Raw genomic sequence first — 26,621 nt, 5'->3', positions numbered from 1 at the left:
TGCCAAAGCTCTTGCCAATAGACTGGTCCACCTCCTCCCCACTTGGATAAGAAAGAAGCAGAAGGGCTTCATTAAAGGCAGATACATACTTGATGCCATCCTTAACATGTGGGAAGGGATTGCTCATGCTAAAGAGACCAAGCAAGACTTCCTCTTCTTTAAAATTGACTTTGACAAAGCCTATGATAAGCTTGAGTGGAACTTTGTCCTCCAATCCCTTGTTGACATGGGCCTACCCATAAGATTTACAAAGTATGTGCCCACCCTTTTTGGGAATGCTCACTCAAGAGTGGCTATCAATGGCACGTTTTCAAAAGCCTTCCCTCTAAGAAGATCCATTAGACAAGGATGCCCCCTACTCCCCTTCTCTTTGCCATATCTGTTGATGCTTTAGCGTGGCTAATTCAAGATGCTATTAAGAGGGGCACCTTGAAAGCGGTTTCCCTGCTTGGTACCAATCAAGACCTACGCCTCTAGCAGTTTGATGATGACACCGGTGGCTTAGTCCACAATGACCATAACCCTGTGAAAGAATTCTAGAGTTGCTTGGATTCTTTCTGTCTGGCCAGTGGTAGCAATGTCAACCATCAGAAAATAGGCATTAAGGCCTCCATTTTTCCCCCACCTAACTGGCTTCTCCAACAAGGCTGCCAAACCCTGGGTGACGGATAGATTTTTGGACTGTTGGGGATCCTTATGGGTTTTAATGTTAGCACTCACCAAAGATGGCTTTGGGTGATAGACAAGATTAAACCAAATCTTGAAAGATGGAAAGGCATGCAACTAAACCTTCCCTCCATAGTTATTGTCCTCAAGCACATTATTATCCCTGCCACCATCTACTTTTTCTCATGTTGGAGACCCTAAGTTGATCTGAAAATCCTAGAAAAGCTATGTAGGAATTTTCTTTGGAGTGGGGATGGCAGCCTCTACAAGCTACCCAAGGTGGCTTGCCCAGGGAGGAAGGAGGGCTGGGCATCCCCAATCTAAATGAGCTGGCTGATAGAATGGCAGCTAAGTGGACCCTAAGAAGCTTTATCTTCCCGTATGAACCTTGGTCGATTCTTGTCCACGGAAATTGCAAAGACTTTAGTATCTAGGAGTACCCTAAGTCGAAAGGGCTGGATACTATCACCCTTGCCTTCAGCTCCATGAAGATAACCCCCTTTAGCTCACCTCTCGTCAAAGGCATCTGGAGCTCCTGGAACAAGTTCAAGCCCTTTCTAATTCCTAAAAGGAATATCAGATTTAGAGGCCAATGGCTCCATTTGGACTCCATCTGGTTCAACATAGTGCACAGAGATAACATTAAGGATGATTTTAAAAATGCTATGAAAATGTTCAAAAAGGGCCTAACGACATGGACCAATTTGTGGAATCATATGAACAATTGTTGGAAGTCTCTAGCTAAATAAAAAATGAATTCAGAATTACTAATGCTGATATGCTTGTGATCCAGTCTAGGTTGGAACTATGGCACAACCACTCGTCACTGCTCCAAATTCAAGGTATCTTCAAGGTCAATGACATTAGATGGAAAATGAAAGACTCCCTCCTCCCTCTTCCCTCCATCAAGCAAGGTAAGATACACCTCTATGCTAGACCTCGGGGGGTTCACTATGTATAAAACCTACGTATCGTGTGTGTTCAAGAACTATTTGTAAAACCCCTTATCTGTGATTTTTCATTAATAAAATTCACCCTTTCCTATTCAATATGTATTTTATTTTCCAAACTTCTTTTTTTGGAACCCTTCGGTCAGTGAAAATGTGAGAAAAAACGGAATTAACTGTGTCCTTATATTGAACTCATGTGATAGTCACATATACTGCTGAGGGAATCCCCCGAGGGTTAGACTCAACAGGAGATGGAAAGTGAACTGACAGCACTCCCAATGGAACTACAAATTTTAGAATTGCTAGTCCTCTCAAATATATCCTAAATACTCTTGTCTGTTATGGCTAATCCTTCATAATGTTGCGTGGACAGCTGCCAAAGGGATGGCCATTGGAAAAGAAGATGGTAAAGTGCTACAGGTGCAAAGCTGAAATGGAAACTATCTCCCACCTTTTTATGAGTTGCCCCTACAACACTGAGGCCCTCAAGTGGCTCAATAGCCTTCTAGCTCCTATCTACCCTACCTCCCTGACTTACAAAGAACTTCTTTTGGGAGAAATATATGGAATGCCCTCTGCTACGTGGAACCCCCTAAGAGCTATCTCTTCTCTGGCATGTTTGGCTGAACAGGAATAATATATTGTTTAATGGTAATAATCCAGCTTTAGTTCACTATCTGACATTGGCCATTTTTATGCAGGTGGAGGCCTCCATCAGTGACATCAAAAGAAAGATAGAGTTGTTCCATAAAAGAGAAAGATTCATGCCTATCTTGAAAACAAGCTTAGGAAGGCCCACCTGTGCAGGAAGAGCATGAATAGTTGGAAGAGATTCTCATGCTCCTGTTTCAGCTCAAAAGGCAGGTCCGGGAAGAATACTAAAGATATGGACCTGTTTCCTACAATGAAGACCTACTCTCCGAGCTCCACTCTCTACCCCCATAGCATAAATAGCTCTGTTGGTTCACATGTCTTAAGGCTAAAGGATGTCCACATACATGCTATAAGGGATGAGGGTAGAACTCACAAGAACTTTGTGTTTTGGCTATTGGGAATTTTGTGTGCGCCATATGGCACTTATGTCCATACCCTTTATAAGGGTAGCTTGGGTCTTGCCTCCTGATGGCAGTTGTAATCTCCTTTTCAACTTAATCTAATATATATTGTACTTTTCAAAAAAAAATGAGGAGGAGCGTCAACATAGCATACCTATTACTCAGCACCTACAAACGTAAGTTTGGCTTCCCTTGATTACATCAAGATTTGATTAGTCGTCCATACATGGTGACCGTTGGAGCATGCTTTGGAGGGCGGTTAGAGTTTGTGCTCATGGAGATCGAGTCGGGTGACCTGGCGTTCCTCTCAAGTGGATGCCAGGGTGGATTGCAAGTCGTCACGATATTTTGAAGTCATCATAACACTGAATTGTATTTAAATTTTTACGCCGATCACAAAGTTTAAGACATAAAAAACTGGAGCGTGCGACACATTCGTTGTACTATCTTTGAGTAGAACGTTTTTTATTTCATTCTTTTGTTTTTTCATTTTGTATACAGCCTTTATATGTCGTGGCCTGCACTAAGCGTTCATGTACAACTGTTTGTGTGAGGGGTAGTCGGCTGCTTTTTGCTTGCTAGGATTGCTTTGAAATGGCGACTGAAGGAGAAGGGTAGCTCGCGATCGCTATGGATATGTGTATCAAGGATCACAAAAGCCAGGATAGAGACGATACAGGAACTTGCTGCGAGGGAAAAAAGGACGAGAAAGAGAGCGCAGGGCAAGAAGGCGTCGCTCACGGAGGTGCAGGCCGGAGCGTACAAGTGAATTCCATCAGGCTTGTAGAAGGCGCTCCTGTAGATGATGATGAGACCCGTGACATCCAGCATCAAGTGAGCCACAGCAGCGCACACCAGTGCACCATGGAAGCTGCGTCGTCCCAGTCGTGATCTGAGATACGCATCCCTGGTCAAAGGGTACAACGGACCTAAGCAGAGGCTCACATGCCCAAACGCGCTTGCGTGAATTATCGTCTTCCAATGCCAGCAAGACTTAGACTTTTCCTTGGTTGCCGCACTAGCCACTCCCACTCCCATCTTGGTCGGCTTTGTACAGGCCCAAAACAAGAGGAACGGCACCACGTAGCTGATGCACGCGTAGGTGATGTAGTATGAAGGCGGAGTGCCCGTTACGAAGAAGCTGAACGTGAAGCTTCTTACCACCACCGCACCCAACGTATACACCCCTGATCAATTCAGAAAAAAAAGAATCGTAGTCATATTAGCGCTCCCGATTTTGAGCTCATATCTATACACTTTCGACATGCAATCATCCCTGATTGTAATGCCCTTAGCAGCCATTTGCATACCTGACGCAATGCCGATTCCTAATCTGGTTGAAAAGCCTGCCTGGCCTTCCATGGGTACGATCGCAGCTCCTCCATTGTACGCTCCCGATACTAATGAGCCGATTATGGACATGAGAAGTACTTTGGGTATCTTACAATTTGAGCTGGACCTGCAATATGAAGTTGAACCGACGGCGTGGAAGACCGTGTATTGGATCATGAGTTGAGGGCCGGTTTCTAACGCAGCCGCTAGGATGCTGTAAAGGCTAGTGGATTCAGGGGACGTTACGTCCTTGAAACTACGCAAAAACAAGAGTTTCAAACTTTCAGCACGCCATATTGATGGTCAAAGAAGAATTCTTCAGTAGAAGGGGAGATTGCACTGAGCATTCACCGCCACAAAGACTTGAAACCCCCAAAAAAATTCAACTTCTCCTAGCACAATCATCCAGAGAGCGCAAGCCTATCTGTTGTGCTCACAACAGAACAATGTTGTAGCAAGAATAAACACGCCAAATTTGAAGAATGTCGTCGGAGTCCATAAATGCAACGTTGACGTGGCATCGGCATTTCGAAAAACTAGTGACAGACCTCGAAAAACTAGTGACAGACTCAACAAGCTCGCAAATCCCGCAAATTGCTGTGTATTATTCAAACACGAAACATGATACTTAGCGGAAATTAGATGTTCAGAACATACCCATTAATGGAGCCGGTACGACGAACTACCGCTAGCAATCTCTTGAGATGGACCAAAGGCAGGAAGTACGCAGCCGTCACAGGGCGATCTTTGGGCTGGAGAGAGAAGTAGAAGATAACAACGTTGGAGATATGCGCCACAACCATGAGCGCGATGATGATGATGGAGACTCGCAAAGGATTATGGATGGAACTACCGATTTGGTCAAGGGAATGAGAGTCGCCCTTCTTTTTCTGTTGGGAATACTGGTAATACTTGAAAGCAGTGGCAGCGGTGCTGCCCACATCGAACAAGTAAGTGGCTGCGGAGAGGAGGACATTGAGAGCAGTCCAGGAATCGGCACTTGCTCCCAACTGCTCCAGAATTCCCATGGGCTCTTGGGATGAAGAGTGAAGTGCACCGGGTGCACACGGAGTGTCGTCTTCCATGGCCATGACTTGAAGCTTCTCTGTCATAGCACTCATTTTTGAGACACAACACAAGGCACTAGTGTGAATCCAAATTTTCTCAGTTTGACTTAACCATTTTAAAAGGGCTCGCAATGAATCCAACATTTTTTCTTTTTTGCACTCATTTTTGAGACACATCACAAGCCACACAATTCTCATTCATTTTGACTTGACCTTTTTAAAAGGGCTCGCAACATTTTTTCTTTTTTTCTTTTTTTCTTTTTCATTTCAAAGTTCAAGTCTATTTCAACAACAAAAAAAAGAAGAATCGAACATTTTCATTTGGACTTAACCTTTCCTTTCTCACTCACAAATTCACATGTCACTAAGTCAATTAATTAGCCCCTTCTATGTTCTTGGAAGTTAACTAACATATGCATATGTAAAGGTTAATTGTCCTTGGAGGTTAATTGACCTATGCATATCGATAGGTTAATTAACCTCCATTAGAATTTCAATTTAAGCCTATCACCTTCCTTGGGACACATCACCATCCACACAATTCTCATAGTGTGAATTCAAGAATTTCCAATTGACTTGACCTTTCCTTTCTATAAAAGGGGTCACAATGAATTCGATATTTCATTTATCTTAAGCCTACATTTCACCTTCCTTGGGATACATCACGATCCACACAATTCTCATGGTGTGAATCCAACATTTCATTTTGACTTAACGGTTCCTTTCTCACTCACATATTCAATTAATTAATCGTGTTCATGTTCTTGGATGCCAATTAACCTATGCATATCCAAAGGTTAATTAACCTCCATTAGTATTATATTTTAAGCCTAAGTTTATCTTAAGCCTACATTCGCTTTTAATGGGATGCTCAAAAGGATTCGAACCCATAACCTCCCACTTTTCACACTTGGACTTTACCACCAAGCTACATTATATAAATGTAAAAGTGAGAAGAGATGGGGGATTCATGTGAGGTAATGCGAATAAAGGAGCAATTGCAAACATCAAAAGGCAAGTTAATGAGCGGGGATGTTGGGGCTCAACTTTCTCACAAAAGGAAAATGGGCTTTGAAAATAGTTTAATCCCTTCCCTAGGAGGGTCAAAAGTTTCCTTTTGCTTGTATCTTTTGGTCAGTAGTGGGACAATTTCGAAGGAAGTGATGAGACTAACCACCTTCTTATGTTTATTTCATTTGAAATAAAAAATTCATATTCTGCATCCCATCCCATTGTCAATAAAGAATATCAACTGTTGTCCTAATACAATCTAATTGATTGGGTACAACAAGAGCATTTACTCCACAGAAGTTGAAAGATTCCGAGGACGTAATCTCCATCAAGAATGGGGCGTTAACCTCCAAAGTCTACTTTGACAATTTGTGTCTTAGAAGAGCTAATAATGTTGTTCCCCAATATTAGGAATAGCAAAGGAAGCAAAGCTATGTAAAGATCTTGCCTTTGGGCCATATGAATGCAAGAAATTGGTCTCTAATGAGAGGGCTAAAAGGAAATTAGGATTAGGGCTGAACCCTAAAAGCCTATGTATATAAGACAGTTTTTTGGCAGTTGACATCATTCTTCACTCTTGGCAATAGAAGATCACACTTCCTTCAACCTTGTCTCCAAGCTTGTGTTGTTGTGTATTCTTCTACTCCCTTCATATGTGTTATGCATACGCATTCCCCATTCACCACGCTCACGATGCGATTCTCTCTTCTCTACTCTCTCCCCACTCTCTTTGTAGACATTTGATTGTGTGAAGATGGGATCAAGATTGACACTCTTGCCGATCGATTGGTTTAGTTGCTTCCAAACGAAGGTTACACAAGGGATGAGCTCCTTGTAGGCTTTTTGTAAGATCCCCACAACACATTAGGTCGGAAAGCCTTAACAGCGACATGAGAATTTTATATAAGGATGACACAGTTTTGTGCATAAACTTTAGCTCAAAGTCTCAAAGTCTTTGATGGTGTTAACATACACATTTTAGTACTTTGAAGAAATAAATCCATTACATTTTGCAAAATGAAAGGGATTTAGGGTTTAGGAGGAGGATGGGGAGAAGAGGAGGCAAGGGGTAGGAGAGGGGGAGTTGAAGAGGATGGTTGGTGGGGGGGAGGAAGAAGAGCAAATGGAAAGGGAGGAGGAGGGGAGAGAGGGAGAAGGGGTTTTGGCAAGGGAGGAAGGGACGGGAAGGGAGGGTAGAGGGGAAGAAAGGGAACGGAACGGGAAGGAAGGGTCTCGCGTTGCCGCATTAGTGCAGGAAGGGGTTGCTTCTCAAATTGACCTTGCCACATTTTACGTGGAAGTAAAGTGTACTAATAATACCTCTTAAAAGAATGACCCACAAGCATAATGGTGATCCTTGAGGGACTGGGCCAAGATCATTCAGTTAAAGACTACCAACCTACTAGCTAGCTACGAGTGCATCCCCACCATACGTGTTGTGTTATACAGGGGATGTTGATAAGTTGTAGGTGCACACACACACACATTAATGTTAGCATTAGCATTAATATATACATATATATTCATATAAATTAGCCACCATGGCCGCTATTTTTGCATGGCTCAAAAATGGAAATTAGCATGGTTCAAAACAATAGTCGCGCCATTTGGAGCCATGTGGCATGCATGCAATAGAGCATGTCAAATGGTTGCCGGCCGAGCAGCCATGGTTTTGAGCTATACCAAATCAAAGGCATCCCAGAACACAAACGGCTCCATGCCCTTGGGTGTTGTTGAAGTAGATGATGTAGGTGTTGCCTGGCCCTGGGAGGCCGTTCTCAATGCTTTATTCACCGCGTGACATTGGACAAGGGGACGTGAGACTTTGGTGCAAGCTTTTTCACTTGTGGTGTAGCATGCATGGGCGGGGTCACTACAATTGGTGCAACATGCCGGCCATCAGCCTAAGAGCTAGGGATGAAATCCGAGTCATCATCTTGGCTTCAACTCCCGTTCAAGTCGAGAGGAGTTCACATGGCGAAGATGCTAGGCAAGGGCAAAGTGTGAGCAAGGCTCCTTGCCAAAGGGATGGTAAGAAGCTTGGCAGCCAGCAAGTTGTAGAAGCTTGGCCAAAGTTGGGAATTGTACCCAGCCATGAAGGGCCATGAAGGAGGCTCCAAGCTTTCAAGAGCCATGGTGCTCCTTCATTGAAGCATGCAAGAGAGGAGCTCCTGCATGACGAGAACGACTAAGAGAAAGCACGAGGAAGGAGATGCAAGGAGGAAGCAACACATGCAGAGAAATCAGAAGGCATGGTGCATTTAGCCCGGGCAATAGCTTAGAGCAAGGCAAGTGGGCAAGAGCATGGAGGAGGGTGAGCAAGCAAGTGGTAGCCATGGTGAAGACGGAGCTCGGCATCATGGAGACGAAGGTTTGCATCGTCAATGCGAACAATCTTAAGTAGAACAGAAGGGATGAATGAGAAGATAATGTGGTGGCTTGTGTGAGGTACATGTGGTGAATGTTAGGCGGTCCACGCTGAGGAGTTGGCAAGATGACTCTACAATCCAAGCGACGGGCTCCGCACATGCACGTCAGTGCCCACTAGAGGAGCTCACACCAATGGGCCATGGCACATGGAGTGCACAAGGGCACTACAAGCCAGTGTGAACTGAGAAATGAGGTGGTGGGGTCCCTAAATACGCCTATCAAGATTGCAAGAGAACAGGCTGTGAGGGGCAGTTTCCACGCCCCATAAATGCGCACCGTGGGAGGTTTCCATTGCATTAGGCTGGGTGGCCGTGCCAACAGCCAAACCCTCAACCTTCACCTTCCACGTGTCCCCCGCCCCTCTGCGGTGGTGTGGAAACCGCCTAGGTCGCGACTTGCCTGGAACGACGACAGACCAGAGACCACAATACTCTATAGCCAAAAAGAATAGCCGTAAAAGGACGTGTACCAGATACGGACACTGCAGAAGACTTGGGAAAGTGGAGAGTGATCCAGAGTTCCTTCCAGGTTCCGTCGCGCAGATAAATTTTAGGAAACTGAGAGATTTACAATGCATGAACATGTGAAGAAATTATGATGATGAGCAGTTGAAAAGCATTGCGATAAAATTGAAATGACAACATGCAAGCAATGAGCATGAGCATCGACGCAAGAAACTCGCTGAAGAGCATGTTCCGTGTCCACAAACCTGTGGCGTTGTGATGCTCAATATGGAAGAATGACAATTCTAAGGAAGTATGGTACACCAAACAGACTTGTGCCTGTATGCACTACCGTGAACCACGAAGCTAGTATATTTCCTCATCTTCTCTAATCCATGCCGGAAAGGCTCCCATGAATCTCACTTTCTGTGCATTTATAGTAGCAGACCTTAACAGTGCTTCTTCGCTTGAAAAGATTTCCTGGTAGAAATGTATGCAGTACCTCTGCCGCCTTTCCACTTCCTTCCTCCTCATCCCTCGCACTGCATGCACAATCCGCTGCATCTTTGTTGAACGAATTGGAGCAACGTTTCGTAGGGTTTCACATAATTGTCTGCTCTATCAGTACAGGTATTATCCCAGCGCTCAAGAGTTCTGCGAATCTGTAAGAATTGGACTGTATGCCCGCTGGGGCTAGCCTGAAGGTTGAATTCATCAGATCATTGAAGTCGTACCGCTCATATAGCGCATCGTCCTCATCGCAATGGGCTCCAAGTGACGGATCTTGCGGCTTGAACTCGTCGTTCACGGGATGTTTGCAAGAGATTGCTATAATTATGTCGTTACCGTTGTTCATTGCCCTAAAAGCATCGTGACTTCGCACCCCTTCTCCTGTCATGTTTCGATTGATGTATCTTAGTCCTCTAAACGTGAGGAGGTACTTCCGATTGAAAGGCTCTACATGTAGGAGCTCTTTGAAATGCCGGAACGGAGGTAATGGAATTCCTACATCGAAGCTTGTCCTGTATGTCGTCTCATGCAGATCTGATATCATAACAGAAGCAAAGCCGAAACTTTCTGGATCAGGGCCTTTCTGTATCCATTTGTCCCAGAATGTAACAAGAACATGATTCAATCCGCTGTTCCAATGCGGCAACTCACTTGGATGTATCGCAGGTCGGAACAACCCGGGGGTGTCTAGGAAGACAAAGAACAGGCATGCTTTCTCTGGATCATTGGTATGCCATCTCGTCTGGTTGATCCCCCGAAAGTACCTTGGTGGGAGAGCTGGTTCTTTGTAGCTGGGGTAATGCCAAATCTTACCCTTTGCATACCAAGGCTCCTCGACCTTGTGCACAATGTGGTGCGCTTCCTCGACTGGAGGGCAAGGCTCTTTGACGACCTCTTTCAAGACCACAGGTTGAAGATCTCTCTCTGCCTCTGGAGCGGACGTTGCCACAGGAGAATCACATGAGACTCCAAGGTCTCTAGTGGAAGGGCAATGGCAGTCTATTGAGACAGCATTCGTCCACAACTGGGTGTGCACTTGCTGATGTAGAGTGCAGTTACAGGAGCCTTGAGTGACGGAGAGATTGAACCGTTGCGGGAAATTAGATCCAGGCGTGTGGATGTGCTGTGGAGGCGGCCAGCTGCCATTTTGGGTGGCAGTAAAGTGTAAGATGATGAGAATGGCAAGGCAGATGTATGACACTGAGGCAACTCCGCAAGCTGCTTGCTCCACATCTCGGATCAAGTATGGGCCAAGCCAGCAAAGGAGTGAATATGCAACGTGTGGTGGTGTGAGACATGTTGCGAATGATGAGGCCAAGGCAGATCTCATCATCGCACGCACGCAAGCCGCAGCAAGCAGCTGCACGCTGTTCAGCTTGCTTGTCAGAGGAAGTCCTCGAGAGTGTCGACGATAATACAATGTGCATGGTGGTACTCATTGATGGCTTTGTATTGTGCAGGCTTTTCCGCTGGCACCTGGAGAAACAAGGTCATCACCATCCCAACATGCATCCCACCACGTGCCCATAATTGGCGCACACAAGGTCTCGGTCATATGTGCATGCGTTGAAGCGATCATGTGAAGGCAGTTTGAGCAACTTGGTAATGCCAGGGCCAGCCCTCAAATCACACCCAAGCTACCCTCACTACATCTCCTCTCGATAACTATCACGGCTCCGAATTTAGCTCAGTTTTTGGACTTCGTCTTCTAGGCCTTAGAGTCGGTCCCATGCCACCCATTTTCTAGAATCTCCTCACCAAACGCAGGTGCCGCTCAACCTACTCCGAGAAAGATGGGACTGGAGGAATGCACTCATTTTGGGGCACCCCCTAGAGGTCGGAGGTGTGCACTCGCAGCTCAAGGGTCTAATTTTAGGCCTGTTTTAATGCCAGGGGCCAGTGACAAACTGGTGACCCCTCGAATTTCTCTCGCCTCCCGCCATGGGAGGCACCTTCTCTGCTCTTCCTGCTCGCATTCTCATCTCGCACCTTCACCTATTCTCCATGGCGTCTCTCCAAGGACGAGTAGATCTGAACAAAGTGTGGAGCATGGACTCCCCATTGCCCCCTCTTTCCTCCACCGTGGATAGCCAATAGGAGATTGTTCCCTCCACTCAACTCCCTGTCATGGCTACGGTCCAACCTCCAAATAGCTATAGATGAACAAACCCTCCTAGAAAAGCCAACAGAAACTCCAACATGAGGAAGACGAAAGGTGCAAGCAACATGACAACAGAGCCTGCGAGCACTGAAGCAACCACAACTGGGACAAAGAAGAAGAAAGCTTCTATAGAAGCAATGGACAAAACAAAGTGGAAAGAAAGGGAGATTCTCGTTCTCATAGAGTGCAAGAAGCGATTCGACATTTCTCTTCAGGAAGGTGGAGTACGAGTGCAAGACAATTGTGCAAAAACCTCTAAGATGTGCATGGCACGAAATGTTTTGCACGCTTCCTAGCAATGCAAGGACTAATGGGAGAAACTATTGAGGTTGTGGAACAAGATTTATGATTTCGAACGTAGGCAGAAGTCAGGTGCAAGCATGTATTTTGAAATGGACGACGAAGAGAAGGCTCAACATCGCTTGCCCATAGAAAATTTATCTTTCAACTGTACCAAAGGATGGTGGACTTATTTGGCCTTGATCGTCAATTGACCCCGGAGATATTGCCTTGGACAGCCTAAATGGTTTGATTCTCTATCCTTTTTGGAGTCCATGCATTTAGTCTTCTTCTTTTAAAAACTGATTCTTTCTTGTATGTAGTAGTGGAGGAGAAGTGTGACAGTGTCAAGTCCCCTGCTCCCCCAACGAAGGTCGATTCCACTTTTGAGAGAAGGAAGGACGACAGCAGTGCCTAGAAAACAAGCAAGACGACTTTCAGCTAGGTGCAAGACACGTTGAAATGCCTAGCTGCTACATTCGAAAGGGAAGATAAGGAGCGAGAGGTTGCCAGGGTGAATTGAGAGGAGGCAGCTGAAGCTAACAGGGTCTAGCAAGAGGAGGATCGGTGACAAAGAGAACTTGCCCACAGGCAATAGGGGAAAGATGGAGACGAACAAGCTCATGGTCATGGAAACTATAGCCAGAGACAGCACGCATGCAATTCGTAGCTCTCTCAATTTGCTTGCATAGAGTCTTTGGCCGGCCTCAAGCACTGCCTTGGTTTTGCATGTTTTGTAGAACTGACTTTTCGAGTGCAATTCAGGGCAGAACCGTTTCTTCCATTACAATGTAGTGTAGAATTGTAAGAAGGCCTTTATTTCTATCACTTATGTGTTGGAGAAGCATTGGATTGATGTCCCACAATTCAGCATTTGTAGACACGAAATTTATCTAATGTAATGCATTGCCATATGGACTTGTTTCTTTTCCCCTTATACATGTAGTCCACAAAGAAAATATAGTATGTCAAAAATCTAGTCAGCCAAAACTTCAAGCATCGTGACTTGCTATGGCGACTTGTTACTGTGCCTTGCCGCTTTGCCTCATTGTCTCCATCTTGGGGTGGGGCTGAGCCCTGAGCTCAACCCTGCCCCCCACCTGCCCCCACCCTCTATCATTTCCCCTGCCCCTTCTACCCTTTCCCCTCCTCCCGTTCCTTCTTATGGCGGTTGGAGCTGCTGTTGTTGCGAGTTCTTGGGCAGTCCTTTTTTTTTGTGAAATGGTGTTTTATATTATATGTAAAAATGTACATCAGCCACTTGGCTCACACAAAACCTATGGCCCCAAAAAAACCCCCACAAAAGATCCTCTAAAGGATCATGACCATGCAAACCTGTACACTAATAAGAAAGCCTCCTAGCCAAATAAGCATCCCAGATAAAAGCATCAAAGATGAGCCAGCCGAGCCGTCGTAGACCACAACGAAATAACATCTGCATCCGGTAGCTGACCTGAGAGAAGAGAAGAAAACTGCCAAAGCAACAAACCGCAAATACGTAGAATGTGCCCATGTATTCCAGACAAGGAATCAAAGATGAACCCATTCCGTGTAGACCAAATATGCCAAAGTCCTGTCCATCTAAGGAAATGGAATATCACAAGGTGACTGTCCGAAGTAATGACTTGAGGACAAATCCCAAATATCCACTGATGAGCCAAAATAGTATACCTCTCTACTGCCTCCCAAACGTGAGAGACAAAAGACCAAATTTGATAGGCCACTGGACAACTCATGAACAGATGCATAACTGTTTCAGTGCATGTCGTGCAGAAGAAGCAAGAGGCCAATGTAATTTTACGATGGCTGAGCTGATCCCGTGTAGGTAACCCTCCCACCAACATCCTCCAAATGAAAACCTTACCTTGGTAAGGGAGTTTAGACTGCCAAAAATGTATAAGAGTTTTCTACCACCATGATTTAGACTTGTGCAATCCCTGCACCTTATTGGCCTTGGCTGAAACCCAATCTTTCTCTGATACGAGCTTATGATAGACCTGGTTAGCTGAAAGTGATATCAAGTCACCAGATTTACATAGTGCCCAATCAAGCCAAGGCTTCTGATCTGCAGAGGTAATGGAGTAAAAGGCTCAACTGCATGCATGATGTCAACCCATAGTGGTTGAAATGTCCGAGGAACCCTAAAGTGCTGCCGAATACAACGAAACGAATATGGCCTATCTCACGACTAGGTATCACAGCATCTCGGATTCTAACCAAGCCTAACCTGACCATGCGGTTGAGTCGCATGCGTGAAGCATCTCTGTCTGGCCAAACAATGACACGTGACTCCACAAATGTTTCGAACTGCAAAGAGTTCAAAAGTAGTCTTTCATGACCAGGATCCCACCGAGCCAATAGTAGAACTTCATGCCAAGAAAGGAGAATATGCAATAAAATGTGAGATGAGCGAATACGGACAGGATGAGCTGCATTCACAATGTCCCACCATGAAGCCTGCACACGTGTCCGTCCATGTGACAATCCCTCCAACTTAATCAAGTCACAAGCCATGAATACCCAAGGCTGCTCTTGCAAACACATATCCTGAAAAAGCGCCCACCTATGTGCCACCATATGCAAGCGCACATCCAGTAAAGCAGCCCCACCCATTCTTTTGGGCGTCGTAATGTGATTCCAAGCTATCCACGTTTAACCCATAATATTTCCTTGCCTCTTCCACAGCATAAACCGAATGGGAGCAACCAAACAGAGAAGAGATTTGTGCATCCAAGGTAGCAAAGGCAAAAAATAGGAAATCATGCTAAGCATAATAACCTGAGCTACCTTAACCCTCACGTGCATAGGCCACCCTTGAGCTTTCCAATACACAAATTTATCCGAGATCTGAGCATATCCGAGTAGATATTCAAGCAAGAAGCGCTTGGGGGTCCACATCCACACCCACCGGATACCCAAGATGACGAACAATGTCTCTTGTATGCACCACATGGCCTTGCCACCCTAATGCCTCAAGATCAAATTCCGTGCATACAATGAGGGCTGATTTTGTTGAATTTATTTTCAGCCCAGAAGCCAATGCAAAATTATTCCAAGCTTCCATTGCTCAATCTATATTCGCTTTTTCGGCCCTGAGAAACATAAAAGTGTCATCCGCAAGGGCTTGAGCAACCAATTGCTTGCCATGAGGGAGATGCAAACCAACCACTTCACCATGCGATGCCATAGCATCTAGGCGAGATGACATAGGATGAGTGGCAATGGCAAAGAAAAGAGAGCTAAGAGGATAGCCCTGCCGGAGAGAACGGGTGAGAGAAATACCATCCGAAAGTTCTCCATTGAGCATAATCCGCGTGATAGAGCCAAAGCCAAGTAAATGCACCAAATTAGCCATTTTGGGACCAAAGCCCATGGCTATCATTAACTGAGAAAGGAAAGACCAGCTGACATGATCAAAAGCTTTTTCAAGATCCAGCTGCACCATCACAAGCTCTTGCTTCTTTGCCTTGGCATAATCCACTTCAATTTGAACATTAAGAATATTATGCAAAATATTCCTGCCACCATGCACAAATCCATATTGATATGGATGAATAAGAGTAGGAAGTACCTTCTGCAAGCGATTGGCAAAAATCTTTGTAAAGATTTTATACATAATACCCATAAGTGAGATCGGGCACCATGGAGCCAAAGAAGTAGGCGAAGGGACTTTGGGCAACAAACGAAGTATTCCCAACTTCCAATCGGCAGGCATATATCCCTCATCCCAAACCCTTTGACAAATAAGCATCAAAGGCTCTGCAAGCTGATCAGCATATTTTCAAAAAAACTCATTTGTCAAACCATCCCAACTAGGGCTCTTTCCCATGGGAAGTTTGGAGAGAACAACTTCCATTTCCCCTTGAGTAACAGGAGCATCAAGCTGAACCGCCATATCAGGGTCAACCTGATATCATACTTCAACAAACAATGACTCCCTTGTAGCCAGGACCTTGCAGCCAGGACTGCCAGCGAGACATCCTCTCGAGGGGCAAGAAAATCTTCATAAAACGTGATGCAATGCTGAATAACCTCAGAAGGTTGAGTAACAAGGTTTCCTTGGGCATCCATCAGCCTAACAATATTCTCACGCATATATTTTTGATGTAACTTATCATAGAAGCGATGAGATTGACAGTTAGCATCCTGCAGAGCATCAAGACGTGCAAGTAGTTTAAAGCGAACATATTATGCTTCCTGCACCCTAGATAGCTCCTTTTTCAGCCATTCTATGGCATCCACAACTTCAGCATCCATAGAGTCAGTAAACATGAATGCCTGCAAGCCCTTTAAAAGCAACTCAAGAAGAGCCACATGCTGTTTTTGTATAGAGGCATTAGCAAGACCATAATGCCGCGCTAATTTCCGAGTGTTGGTAAGGAACACTGGCCAAGCATGATAATCAGCCATGGACACTCTTGTGGAGAAATGTCGTATCAACTGACGTATATAAACATCAAAAACTTCATGCTCCAAAAAAGTGTGATTTAAGCGCAAAGACAAGCGTCCTAATAAGCCTTTATATGCATCCACAAGATGATAGAGCATTTCAAACACAAGCGGCCAATGATCCGACAAAACCTTACTGATCAACCATCATAGTAAGTGTTGAGAAAACATGGTGCTCATGCTAGATCAAGTGTGTGGAGGAAAAGAGCTCACAAAATACAAGAACAATATCTTGCTTATTAAGTTGTTTATGAATACAACTAGGCCTTGCTCAATACAAAATGCCTCATAGCTCCACCTTTAAATAGATGAGCTAGAGGGGTTTGGTGGAAGAAACACAAAGAGAACTGGAGCCAAACCCGAGAAAAATCAAAATTCCAGACACAGTGTTTCCTACGCAAGTTCAGCCTCACCGGACCCATAAACCGTTAGCTATACCTAGTATCATTCGGGAAGAAAGCGAGGATAGGACATCCGGAAGTGGGCAAACACCCTTCTTGCTGGAAAGAATGTTTAGTGAGGGACTGCCTGACCCCATTGAAGAGGAAGTGATTCCATCTTCACCACCCTAGTCAAGGGGCGATGTCTCGAAAAGTACCATTGAATGTGTCTAAGCTAATGGATTTCATGTCCTCTGAGATCAGAACCATGATCATATCCAAATTATACGGAGATCCTGAGCTATTCTTAGCTCTTCGGGCATTTCTCAATGGAGAACTAAAGGCGGGGCTACCACAATTTGCAAATATGGATAGACCCGACACGCTTCAAGATGAAGGAGAACATTGGGATCTACAACCCAACCTAGATGAAAACTCGGTCGTGGAAATACCTGTTAACAAGTTGGGACAGTACTTTGAAGGGGACGAATCTAATGCCACCCTCCCCATTACTACCAAGGGATTAACTCTAAAGGGAATCCTTGATGGTGGTGCTGGAGTGAGCATTGTGACTAAAAACTGTTGGGAATCCATGGGGAGACCTCACCTCGAAGTCTCAAACATAGTGGTTAAGATGGCAAATGGAACTATTGCTAAACCTATTGGAATGTTAAGGGACCTTAAGATCAAGGTTTTGGGATACAAGGTACGACATACCTTCATTGTAATGGATTTCTCCAAGCATCCTATGTCATATCAAATGATCTTAGGACGTCCTTTCATGAGGGAAGCACAAATGGTGCATGACTGGTCGAAAAACCATGTCTATCTACAATTCCAGGACTCTGTCATTCGAGTTGATCTTGAGAATGGTCGTGCGCATCCCTTGGGAAGCAAGGTTATCATTGATAATCGATCGGATACCACTGTTCACTCTGCCCCATTAAGGTATTGCTATACATGCAAAAAAGAGACTGATGATGAAAAAGATTCTCCTTATATGGATGTTCTACCGGGTATGACTGAGTCGGATAACGTGGATTGGGTACACCTAGCGGCAACCATAGACACATGGGGAAATAGAGGCACAAGTTGGGTAACACCTAAGGGGCAAGATATGCCACCGTTAGTGCCAGTAAACATGATAGGTGTTATGCACTTGACTCCTGATGGCAAGAACGTGCCAGTAAACATGATAGGTGTTATGCACTTGACTCCTGATGGCAAGAACGTGGCAAACTCCACCGACACTGAAAGTAGCGAAGACTCTGACCAATACAACTCTGAGTATGAATCTCAAGAAGAAACTGACCCTGAGCCTGATGAGGAAAATGAATCAAATATTCACCCAAACGTGGAAGCAAGGTGCTCAAGGCCTAGGACAGGGACCTCCTGCAGTTCATCCGAAAGTGAAGATCGACCAAGTGAGTCCGAATCGGATAGAAACAAAAATCAAAAACTTGGTAAGAAGAAAACGAGACATAAGCGCCAACGCTATCGAGCTAATGTACGAACTGCAATAAATAAGGAGAGATCCACTGCAGAATGGCTTAGTTATATAGGAGCCATTGATGCTCATCGGGAAGATAGCGGATAATTGGGGACAATACCTCCAAAGTGTCATGTGGTGTATTCCGCAACCTCATGACGTCGCCCAATTAGAAATCAAAGAAAAGCCGAAACTAAGTCGTACTGCAAGAAGGCGGCAAAACCAAGAGTTGGCTCAGCAACAAAAGAAAGCGGAATTGAAAGAAAAAAGCCTGGCACAACAAGAACCAGTAGACTTACACCCCGCACCCGAGCATTTCAAATCATTCACCACAGGGGAACGTAAAGTGGTCTACACAAAAGCCCAACGAACGCCTACCAATGGGAGTAGTGGTGTCTACGATGGCCCTGCGGTAGTTAAGGAGATAGACTTAGCAGATCCGGGTGAGGAGTCTAAACCAGTTTATATTGCTCAAGACCTCACCAAGGCGGAAGAAGCTGCACTTACGAAGCTTCTTAAAGAATTCAAGGACATATTTGCTTGGACATATCATGATATGAAGGGTGTTCCACCCTCGATGGTGCAACACACGATTCCAATGATTAGCACTGCTAAACCAGTCCAGCAACGTCCCTACCCAATGAATCCTAAGTACGCAAAGATTGTACAAGAGGAAATTGAAAAGCTGGTAAAATGTGGATTCATATATCCTATTGAGCACTCAGAATGGGTTTCTCCGATAGTCATCGTGCCAAAGAAGAATGGAAAACTTAGAGTGTGCGTTGATCTCAAAAAGGTTAATGCAGCCACCAGAAGGGATCATTACCCCTTGCCATATTCTAAACATGTGCTTGAAAGAGTAGCAGGCAAGGAGGCATATAGCTTTTTAGATGGGTACTCGGGTTACAATCAGATCACAATTGCAGTCGAGGACCAAGCTAAAACAGCATTTATCACGGAGTTTGGAGTGTTTGCCTTTCGCGTCATGGCTTTTGGCTTGACCAATGCACCTGCAACATTCCAACGATTGATAAACACGGTCTTTTAGTGCTTAAAAGCATATTTCTAGTGTCTAATGACACTTATTTTGGTGATTAGATTCACCATTAGTGTTTAATAACACTCTTAGTGTTTGAAAACACTTTATAATAACTTTCCTTTCCTGGATTAATAGCTTCATTAGTATTTAATCAATACTATTACTGCTCATAAGCACATTTTGAAAAACTTTGAAAGCTTGAAAGTGATGTTGATGATGGAACTTGATGGGAATGAGACTTATGGATACCTCATGTGGTTGGCACCGTTTCAAACTCAAGAGAAGGATCAGCAACAATCATTCACATCATCACTTGGGTGATTAGAGCAAGGGGGAAAGGATTAGAGCAAGAAAACGGATTAGAGCAAGAAAACAATCAAGTTGAAGCTTTAATGGAAAGCTTGCAAGGAGTTGAGGAGATGCGACTGGTTTTTTTTGCTGTAACGCGCGCGTTAGTGCACCATTGGAGCTAAGACTTGAGCTGTAGATAGGAGAGACATTGGGCTTCAAAAGCCCTCCACTCTCATAACCTATAGTAGACTACAGCCGGCATATTATTGTAGCTGCGCTGCCCACTAAAACTGTGTCGGGCTGCACTAGTGAGAATGCCGCGGTGTCGAATCAACCAATCATGCAATTGACTGTACGACCAGATTCGCCCACGCCTCTTCTTCACTTCTCTAGTTGGAGTCTCCTCAAGATGTTGCCTCTACAAGCTGGTAGAGCTCCACCACTGCCAGGGGGTTGAGCTCAATGACCATCCCATGGTGAGATGACCTCACCCTTCGAACCAAACACAAGAGGCAACTGTTGTTGTGCTTCTTTTGTTAGGCGACTTCTAATAGGATAGCGTTCTACTCTATCCACCCCAAGAGCCCTTGTACCGTGAGAAAGTTGGCCTCCCGGCCTCTCAATCGTGGTCTGTTGCTAGGCACCTGAACCCAAAGGGTGACAAGCATATGTAAGGGCCCCTGATGAGTACGCAAAGGCCCCTGCCAAACAGCATCTGAGAAATCCCCCCGCGGGATAGCAAATCGTGTCTTTTTACCACGTACTTCCACCCATGGTTGCTCAACCTCATTCTGAACATCCACATGTACATGCTCATCTTCCACGGGCAACTACCCCATCAACGATATCCTTGGTATAGCAGCAACTTGTTCTTTCCTAGGACATTCGGAGACAACCAGCCATATTGACACGCAAATGTGTCAGCCTAGGTCTCCCAGTATCCCACAACATGCATAGACAATTTTGGTTTCTAGATGTCATTCGAGGCACCACCAAAACATCACCGATACCTCGCATGAGACCTGGTAAAACACACCAAAACATTGGTGGGAATTGTTTCACTTCAACCAAACTGGGCAAGCCTAGCGTAACATATCTTGGTACTCTGCTATAGGCTTCTACGGAACCACATGAACCAACTGCCCATCCAAAAAGAGTGGCACCTGCTCCAAGACTGCCCTACGGGCTTCTGAAGTGCGGAAAAGTATTTCATAAAAGCCTCTCGGACCATCATAAATCTCCTCAAGTGCCTCAAGTGACACCAAGCGGCTCAACCATGCTCTAAGACGAGGCAACAACGGAATACGCCCAGTAAAGAAGAAGATAGTAGCACGATCATGAAAATCTGCTAGCTGTTGTAGCAACAAAGGAGTCTCCATGCATACATCAGCCACACCACCATTATCTACTGCAGCCATTTGCACGCTATTTGCCTTCACATATTCTTGCAGAAGCTCACCAATGATCTGCAGCAAACCTGTAACAAACTCCAGAGAAGGCACCTGAGAACTTTCCTCTGCATTCTCTCCAACATTCACTGGAGTGTAACTTGCATCAACATCAAGCCTTTGACATTTTTGTTGCTCCGAGGCATCTGAAGCGTAACCCATAGCCTTCTCGATCATCTCCTCAATAAGATCCATGTTAAGGCTATTGGCAGCCATGCCACCAACAGCAGCACAGCCGGGTCATCCAAATCCATGTACAAAAGCAAAGAAAACCCGTTCTGTCAAACCCTAAATCAGCACCTAAAAACCCTAATTCAGCACCTGTATATTGACAGGTTGAGATATATAGTTGATGCTATGCCAAAGGCTGATTCGAAGAAAAAGAAGAAAACGCCGATTCGAAGAAAAAGAAGAAAACACAGAGAGGTTGCTCCGAAGCTCAGATGCAAAGCTTTGTACAGCGGAACCTCTGCTTCTGTTTTGCTGAAGCTGGCTATGGCGGGAGAAGAGCTTGGGACTCTCTCTCTCTCTCTCTCTCTCTCTCTCTCTCTCTTTCTCACACACACACACACACACACACTTAGAAGGGGATGAACAGAGAAGAGAATCGAAAGGCAAAAGATGACGAGTGATGCTGTAGATTACACACGCAGTCGCACAGCAATCGCTCTCTTAACCAAGCGGTCCTTTCTTTGAAGGTGATTTCCTTATCTCAATGCCTCCTCATTGAAGACTTAGGTTGCTCCTCCTGGTTCCTGCCCTCACTTTACATTCTGATCTCCGTTTGTTGGTTATCTCATAGTGTGTAACCTTGGCAGATCTTGAATGCATGGAGCCCTACCAATCATCCATTGGGTGATGATTTTGCTTTGTGAAGGATGTGGAGAAAGATGCATGACAATCAAAAAGGGAAAGACCCATCATGGTTCAAGAAGAGGGAATGCTTTTTTCATATAATTGTCCACGTATGTCTATGCTTACTCATCTGATGCTTCAACTTACAAAGGCATTCTTGTGTGGGACGGGTGCTCCACCAGGGGAATACTTGTCGGTGAATGCAAGGGTACTGAACAAGCAACAAAGATGATTGTGGCCAAGCGATCTCTTGCAAAGGCCTTTATCCAGGGTAATCTTTGGAGCCCTTTCTATTATATCAATTTGGAAATGTACCTTCCCCTAGGAAATTATGACGAAGTTTCTTGAAAATGCATATGTGGAGGGTACTCTTGGTAGTTGCTTTTGGTAGGAGCCTTCTTGAGGGTACTTTGGAAGCTTCTAGTAGGTTGAAGCTTTGCTAGAAAACGGTGCTTTTGAACCCTCTACAAGTCCACTTTTACTATGCTTTTCTTTCTTTGTTCACCCCCCTATTGTTGTATCAACTTTCATATCCAACATTTCCTTACTTTTCCACACCTTCTCATGTCCACATTGACGACCCACACAGGGCTTTATACAATAGAAATGATATGGGGACGGATTTCTACTATGAGAGGAATCATCCGACGGACGGGTGTCACCGTTCTCTGAGCGAGATTTTTCGAGCGACCTAAGTTTCCGAGCAGGTCTTGGCAAAAGGCTTAGTTTTTAGCGTTGAAATTTACTAAACATTGTCTTGGTGTTTAATTTTCAAATTGAGTTAATAGTAGTTTTTTAATTGAGCCACTAAAATGTGACTCCTAACGCATGACATAGAGAGAGAGAGAGAGAGAGAGAGAGAGAGAGAATGCAAGATTGCAACAATTATAATACACATTTAAATGTGAGACTTTCAATACTCAATTTTTTTTGGAAAATGACATGGAAGGCTATAGTTCAAATTAGGATTACATATACGACCAATGAAAGAAAATGTAGCAACAATTCACGATGATTCGCATTCATCATCAACATAAAAGTTCCGAATGTGGCGATGCTCTTTCCCTTCCATGTCGAATCGTTTGTCTCTAGACGTGGTCCTTGCCATTGCTTCAGCATACACAGGCAATCGACTTTGCATGGAAGGGAAAAATAACATCTTGTTATGTGTCCAACACCAAATATTTCTAGTCTAATCTATGTAGCACACAACCATTCTTAATTGCATTGATATCAAAAAACCCAAGAATACCACTATGTACTTAGAGCTAGCAACATCTCAGCATACCAAGAAATCTTTACAAAGGGAGAAGATAAACATATGAATAACATAATGTCCAATAACATAACATTTCTAATGTAAAATATGTCCCAAAAACCATGAGAATTTCATATAATGTGACCATGACTAAACAAATGCATAACCAATCATGGCATTACAAACCAAACATCACATAACCAATCATGGCATTACAAACAAATGCATAACCAATCATGGCATTACAAACAAATGCATAACCAATCATTGCATTACAAACCAATCATCACATAAACAAACCACATTCAAAAGAAGTCCACAATAGTAATAATCGCAAGGGGCTCACTAATCATACGGATTGACACGTGCACATGTGGGTCCACATCATCAACTACCTGCGGCCTACTAACATCACCATGACCGTCGTGCTGTGTGTAAGGCAAAAGCAGAGGCTCCACGTACGTTGTCATCAAGAATATATCAACATCAATAGATGCACATACTCTGCCAGTGTTCATGCATATCTTGAGAATGGGCGCAGTACCACACCCCATCTCAAGACAAACACCGTTGCATCGACAATATAGCTCTAAAAAGCATCCTAGAAATGTATGGTTGCTCTCTAGTCCACCACGCCACTACTGTCCAATGGGGTCCAAAGCACGCGAATCATCTGGAAGATAATGGTAGGTGATGGTATCAGAAGGCTGCATGCTAAGAGCTTCAACAAAGAGAGGTGTGCTCTCAGCAAATGAAAACTGGGGGCTCCGTAGCACGGCGTCGAACCATAAACAGCATTGACGTAGAACACTGTAGCAACAAAAGATAATAAAATCCAAGTAAACCTTCATCAAACAAACACATGTATTTTTTTGAGTTTCAACAAAACCTATTCATCACTATACTCACATCTGTACGGACACCACCAATCTCATTGTATCCAAACGAAGAATTGTGAATGACAACAACTCGTCTCATTATCTCCAAATCATAGACACGAACATAATGCTCGACCCACCCAATCGTGGAGTCACGTGCATTATAATTGCACCATCTTGGGCGATTCCTAATTGGGAGGAGTAACAACCATACAAACTAAACATAGAGAAAACCAACTAATGACGTGAACAAATACCTGCCCCACAGAGGCCATCACCAATAACCATCCTGAGTCTACTAGAAGATGCTAAAGCAATCCCATAATGCACATGGTCCTCTGAAATAAAATCCCATGGAGGAGAAGGATCTTTACCACCAAGAGTGCCTCCAAATGGTAGGTCGAGAAAAATAAAGTCAGCTGCCCAATCCACAGGTATTCCTCTCTTTATGCAAACCACTCCAGAAGGCTTGTTTTTCTTCATATGACCCATTAGTGCATGCAGTTTGGGTTTTTTAAGGAGCTCAGCTTTAAACTCTTTGTTATTAACATCATGCCAAGTAGGGTCCCAATCTCTTTGTATTGCTTCATCAATAAGAGAAACCATTCTGTCCCTAGTCCATAATGACACAATGATGAATGCTCCTTTCTCAGGCACATATCCCTCCCTAGCAAATGCTATTTTCAAGCCTGCCACATCATCTCGAAGACCCCTACCCTGGCATAAGGAATCAACCTGCAAAGAGGAATCGGTGGACAATTGTAGCAAATGAACATCCTAGTTTTTTGAAGGATGTCCTCCCCCATGTCCATATAAATATTGTTTTCATCGTTGGAATCATCTATTAGAGGTACCTTAGGCCTAACAACATAAGGGACAATCTTCATACTTGCCTCTTTTTGACCTATCCCTTCATCAAGTGGAACAGCAAACCCAAAATCATCCAAATTTTGGCTCTCAACCTCATCATCACATCATTTACCTCATGCAATGTAGTATCTACCACTCTATTTATGTCACCTTGACTCTCCATAGGCATGGTATCAACTGATTGAAATGAATCTTTCGCTTTCATTCCACGCTTCCACCCCCAGTTATAGCAGGAGGACTAAAAAAAATATAAAAACCATATATAATCATTACAATCAATTTAAAGTCAACTTATCAGGTAAATTTTGATCATCCCTCAACTCTCTCATCCACACCAAATTCATGCAAAATGGAAAAAAAACTACCAAAAAGCAAGCAGTGCTGACATGGCCTTCTTTTGGTTAGTTTTTGACAAAACATTTATGAGCAAACCTATGACATACCTTGAATTGCAAATGAAAACTTGAGAATGAGAAAAATGCAAAAAAAACTACCCAAAAGCAGGCCGTGCCAGCACGACCTACTTTTGGGTAGTTTTTTTTGCATTTTTTGTATACTTAGAATAGGTAAATTTTCTAAATCTTTCAAGTGTCTTGTGCTATTTATATAGAAGTTAAAGAGAGTAAAGCTTGCAAATGAAAACTTGAGAATGGAAAAAATGCAAAAAATGCAAAAAAAACTTCCCAAAAGCAGGCCGTGCCGGCATGGCCTGATTTTGGGTAGTTTTTTCTGCATTTTTGTATTCTTAAAATAGGTAAATTTCCTAAACCTTTCAAGTGTCTTGTGCTACTTATATAGAAGTTAAAGAGAGTAAATATTGCAAATGAAAGCTTGAGAATGGAAAAAATGCAAAAAAATGCAAAAAAACTACCCGGCGCACGGCCTGGTTTTGGATAGTCTTTTTTGCATTTTTGTATTCTTAAAATAGGTAAATTTTCTAAAATCTTTCAAGTATCTTGTGCTACTTAATTAGAAATTAAAGAGATTAAAGATTGCCAATGAAAACTTGAGAATGGAAAAAATGCAAAAAAACTACCCTAAAGTAGGCCATGCCAGCACGGCCTGCTTTTAGGTAGTTTTTTTGCATTTTTTGTATTCTTAAAATAGGTAAATGTTCTAAATCTCTCAAGTGCCTTGTGCTCTTTCAGTCAAAAAAGAAAATCTTTACTACCCGTGGAAAAAATGAAAAACCAAACTTATTTACCTTGAGATTAATCACTTTAGAAACTTGAGATGGTATGGAGTACTACTCAATCGTGATTAGGGCTCTCAAGTTGACATCTGGTTTAATGGGTGTAGCATTTTTGGTTTGATGGAAAGCGACTCTTTAAGATGTTGTACCCTCTCTCTCTTGATAAGATTAGCCCATGGAAAGATAGGGGAAGAGAAAAGGTTAGCCCTTGGAAAGATAAAGGAAGTGAAAAGGAAATGAAAAAAAAAAAGTTAGCCATAGAGATTCCTTTGCCTGAAGAGGAATAATAGGCATTGATTTTGAGACCATTCAGGGCCAACCATTCAGAGCATATGAACAAAAAGTTTTGAAGAAAAACTCCCCAAAAGAAGACCGCACCAGCTCGGCCTGATTTTGGGGAGTCTTTCTCAAGTTTTTTTTTTACTTTCTCAAGCTTTCAGGGAGTTTTTCCCACATTCAGCAAGAGATCCCAGTTCCCACATTTAGCAAGAGATACCACATTCAGCAACAATAGATCCCTAATTCAACAAGAGATTTTACAAAGCAAAGTTTTGAAGCAAAACTCCCC

General features: G+C 43.8%; 1 protein-coding gene across 1 annotated transcript; it reads right to left on the bottom strand.

The window, feature by feature from the left end:
* Positions 1-3,087: 3,087 nt before the first annotated feature.
* Positions 3,088-5,132, bottom strand: LOC147607229 (uncharacterized). Its single transcript, XM_086790392.1, has 3 exons — positions 4,661-5,132; positions 3,982-4,259; positions 3,088-3,858 (listed from the first exon to the last, which is right to left on the bottom strand). Exons 1-3 carry the CDS (start codon positions 5,122-5,124, stop codon positions 3,203-3,205), a joined length of 1,398 nt encoding a protein of 465 aa, XP_086646518.1. The 5' UTR covers positions 5,125-5,132; the 3' UTR covers positions 3,088-3,202.
* Positions 5,133-26,621: the final 21,489 nt, after the last annotated feature.

The sequence above is a fragment of the Cibotium barometz genome, chromosome 55, assembly GCF_041138505.1.
Source record: "Cibotium barometz isolate CiBa-2024 chromosome 55, ASM4113850v1, whole genome shotgun sequence".
Classification (NCBI taxonomy): domain Eukaryota; kingdom Viridiplantae; phylum Streptophyta; class Polypodiopsida; order Cyatheales; family Cibotiaceae; genus Cibotium; species Cibotium barometz.
The sequence above is the reverse complement of the archived record's forward strand: the minus strand, read 5'-3'. Positions and strand labels throughout refer to the sequence as shown.

What these genes read in the sequence shown, in the direction of transcription:
- LOC147607229 (XM_086790392.1), bottom strand. Translation starts at nt 5,124, where the DNA reads ATGAGTGCTATGACAGAGAAGCTTCAAGTCATGGCCATGGAAGACGAC. An exon ending in CGTACCGGCTCCATTAATGG is followed by an intron (nt 4,260 to 4,660) that starts GTATGTTCTGAA and finishes GTTTTTGCGTAG; the next exon opens with TTTCAAGGACGTAACGTCCC. An exon ending in AGGAATCGGCATTGCGTCAG is followed by an intron (nt 3,859 to 3,981) that starts GTATGCAAATGG and finishes TGAATTGATCAG; the next exon opens with GGGTGTATACGTTGGGTGCG.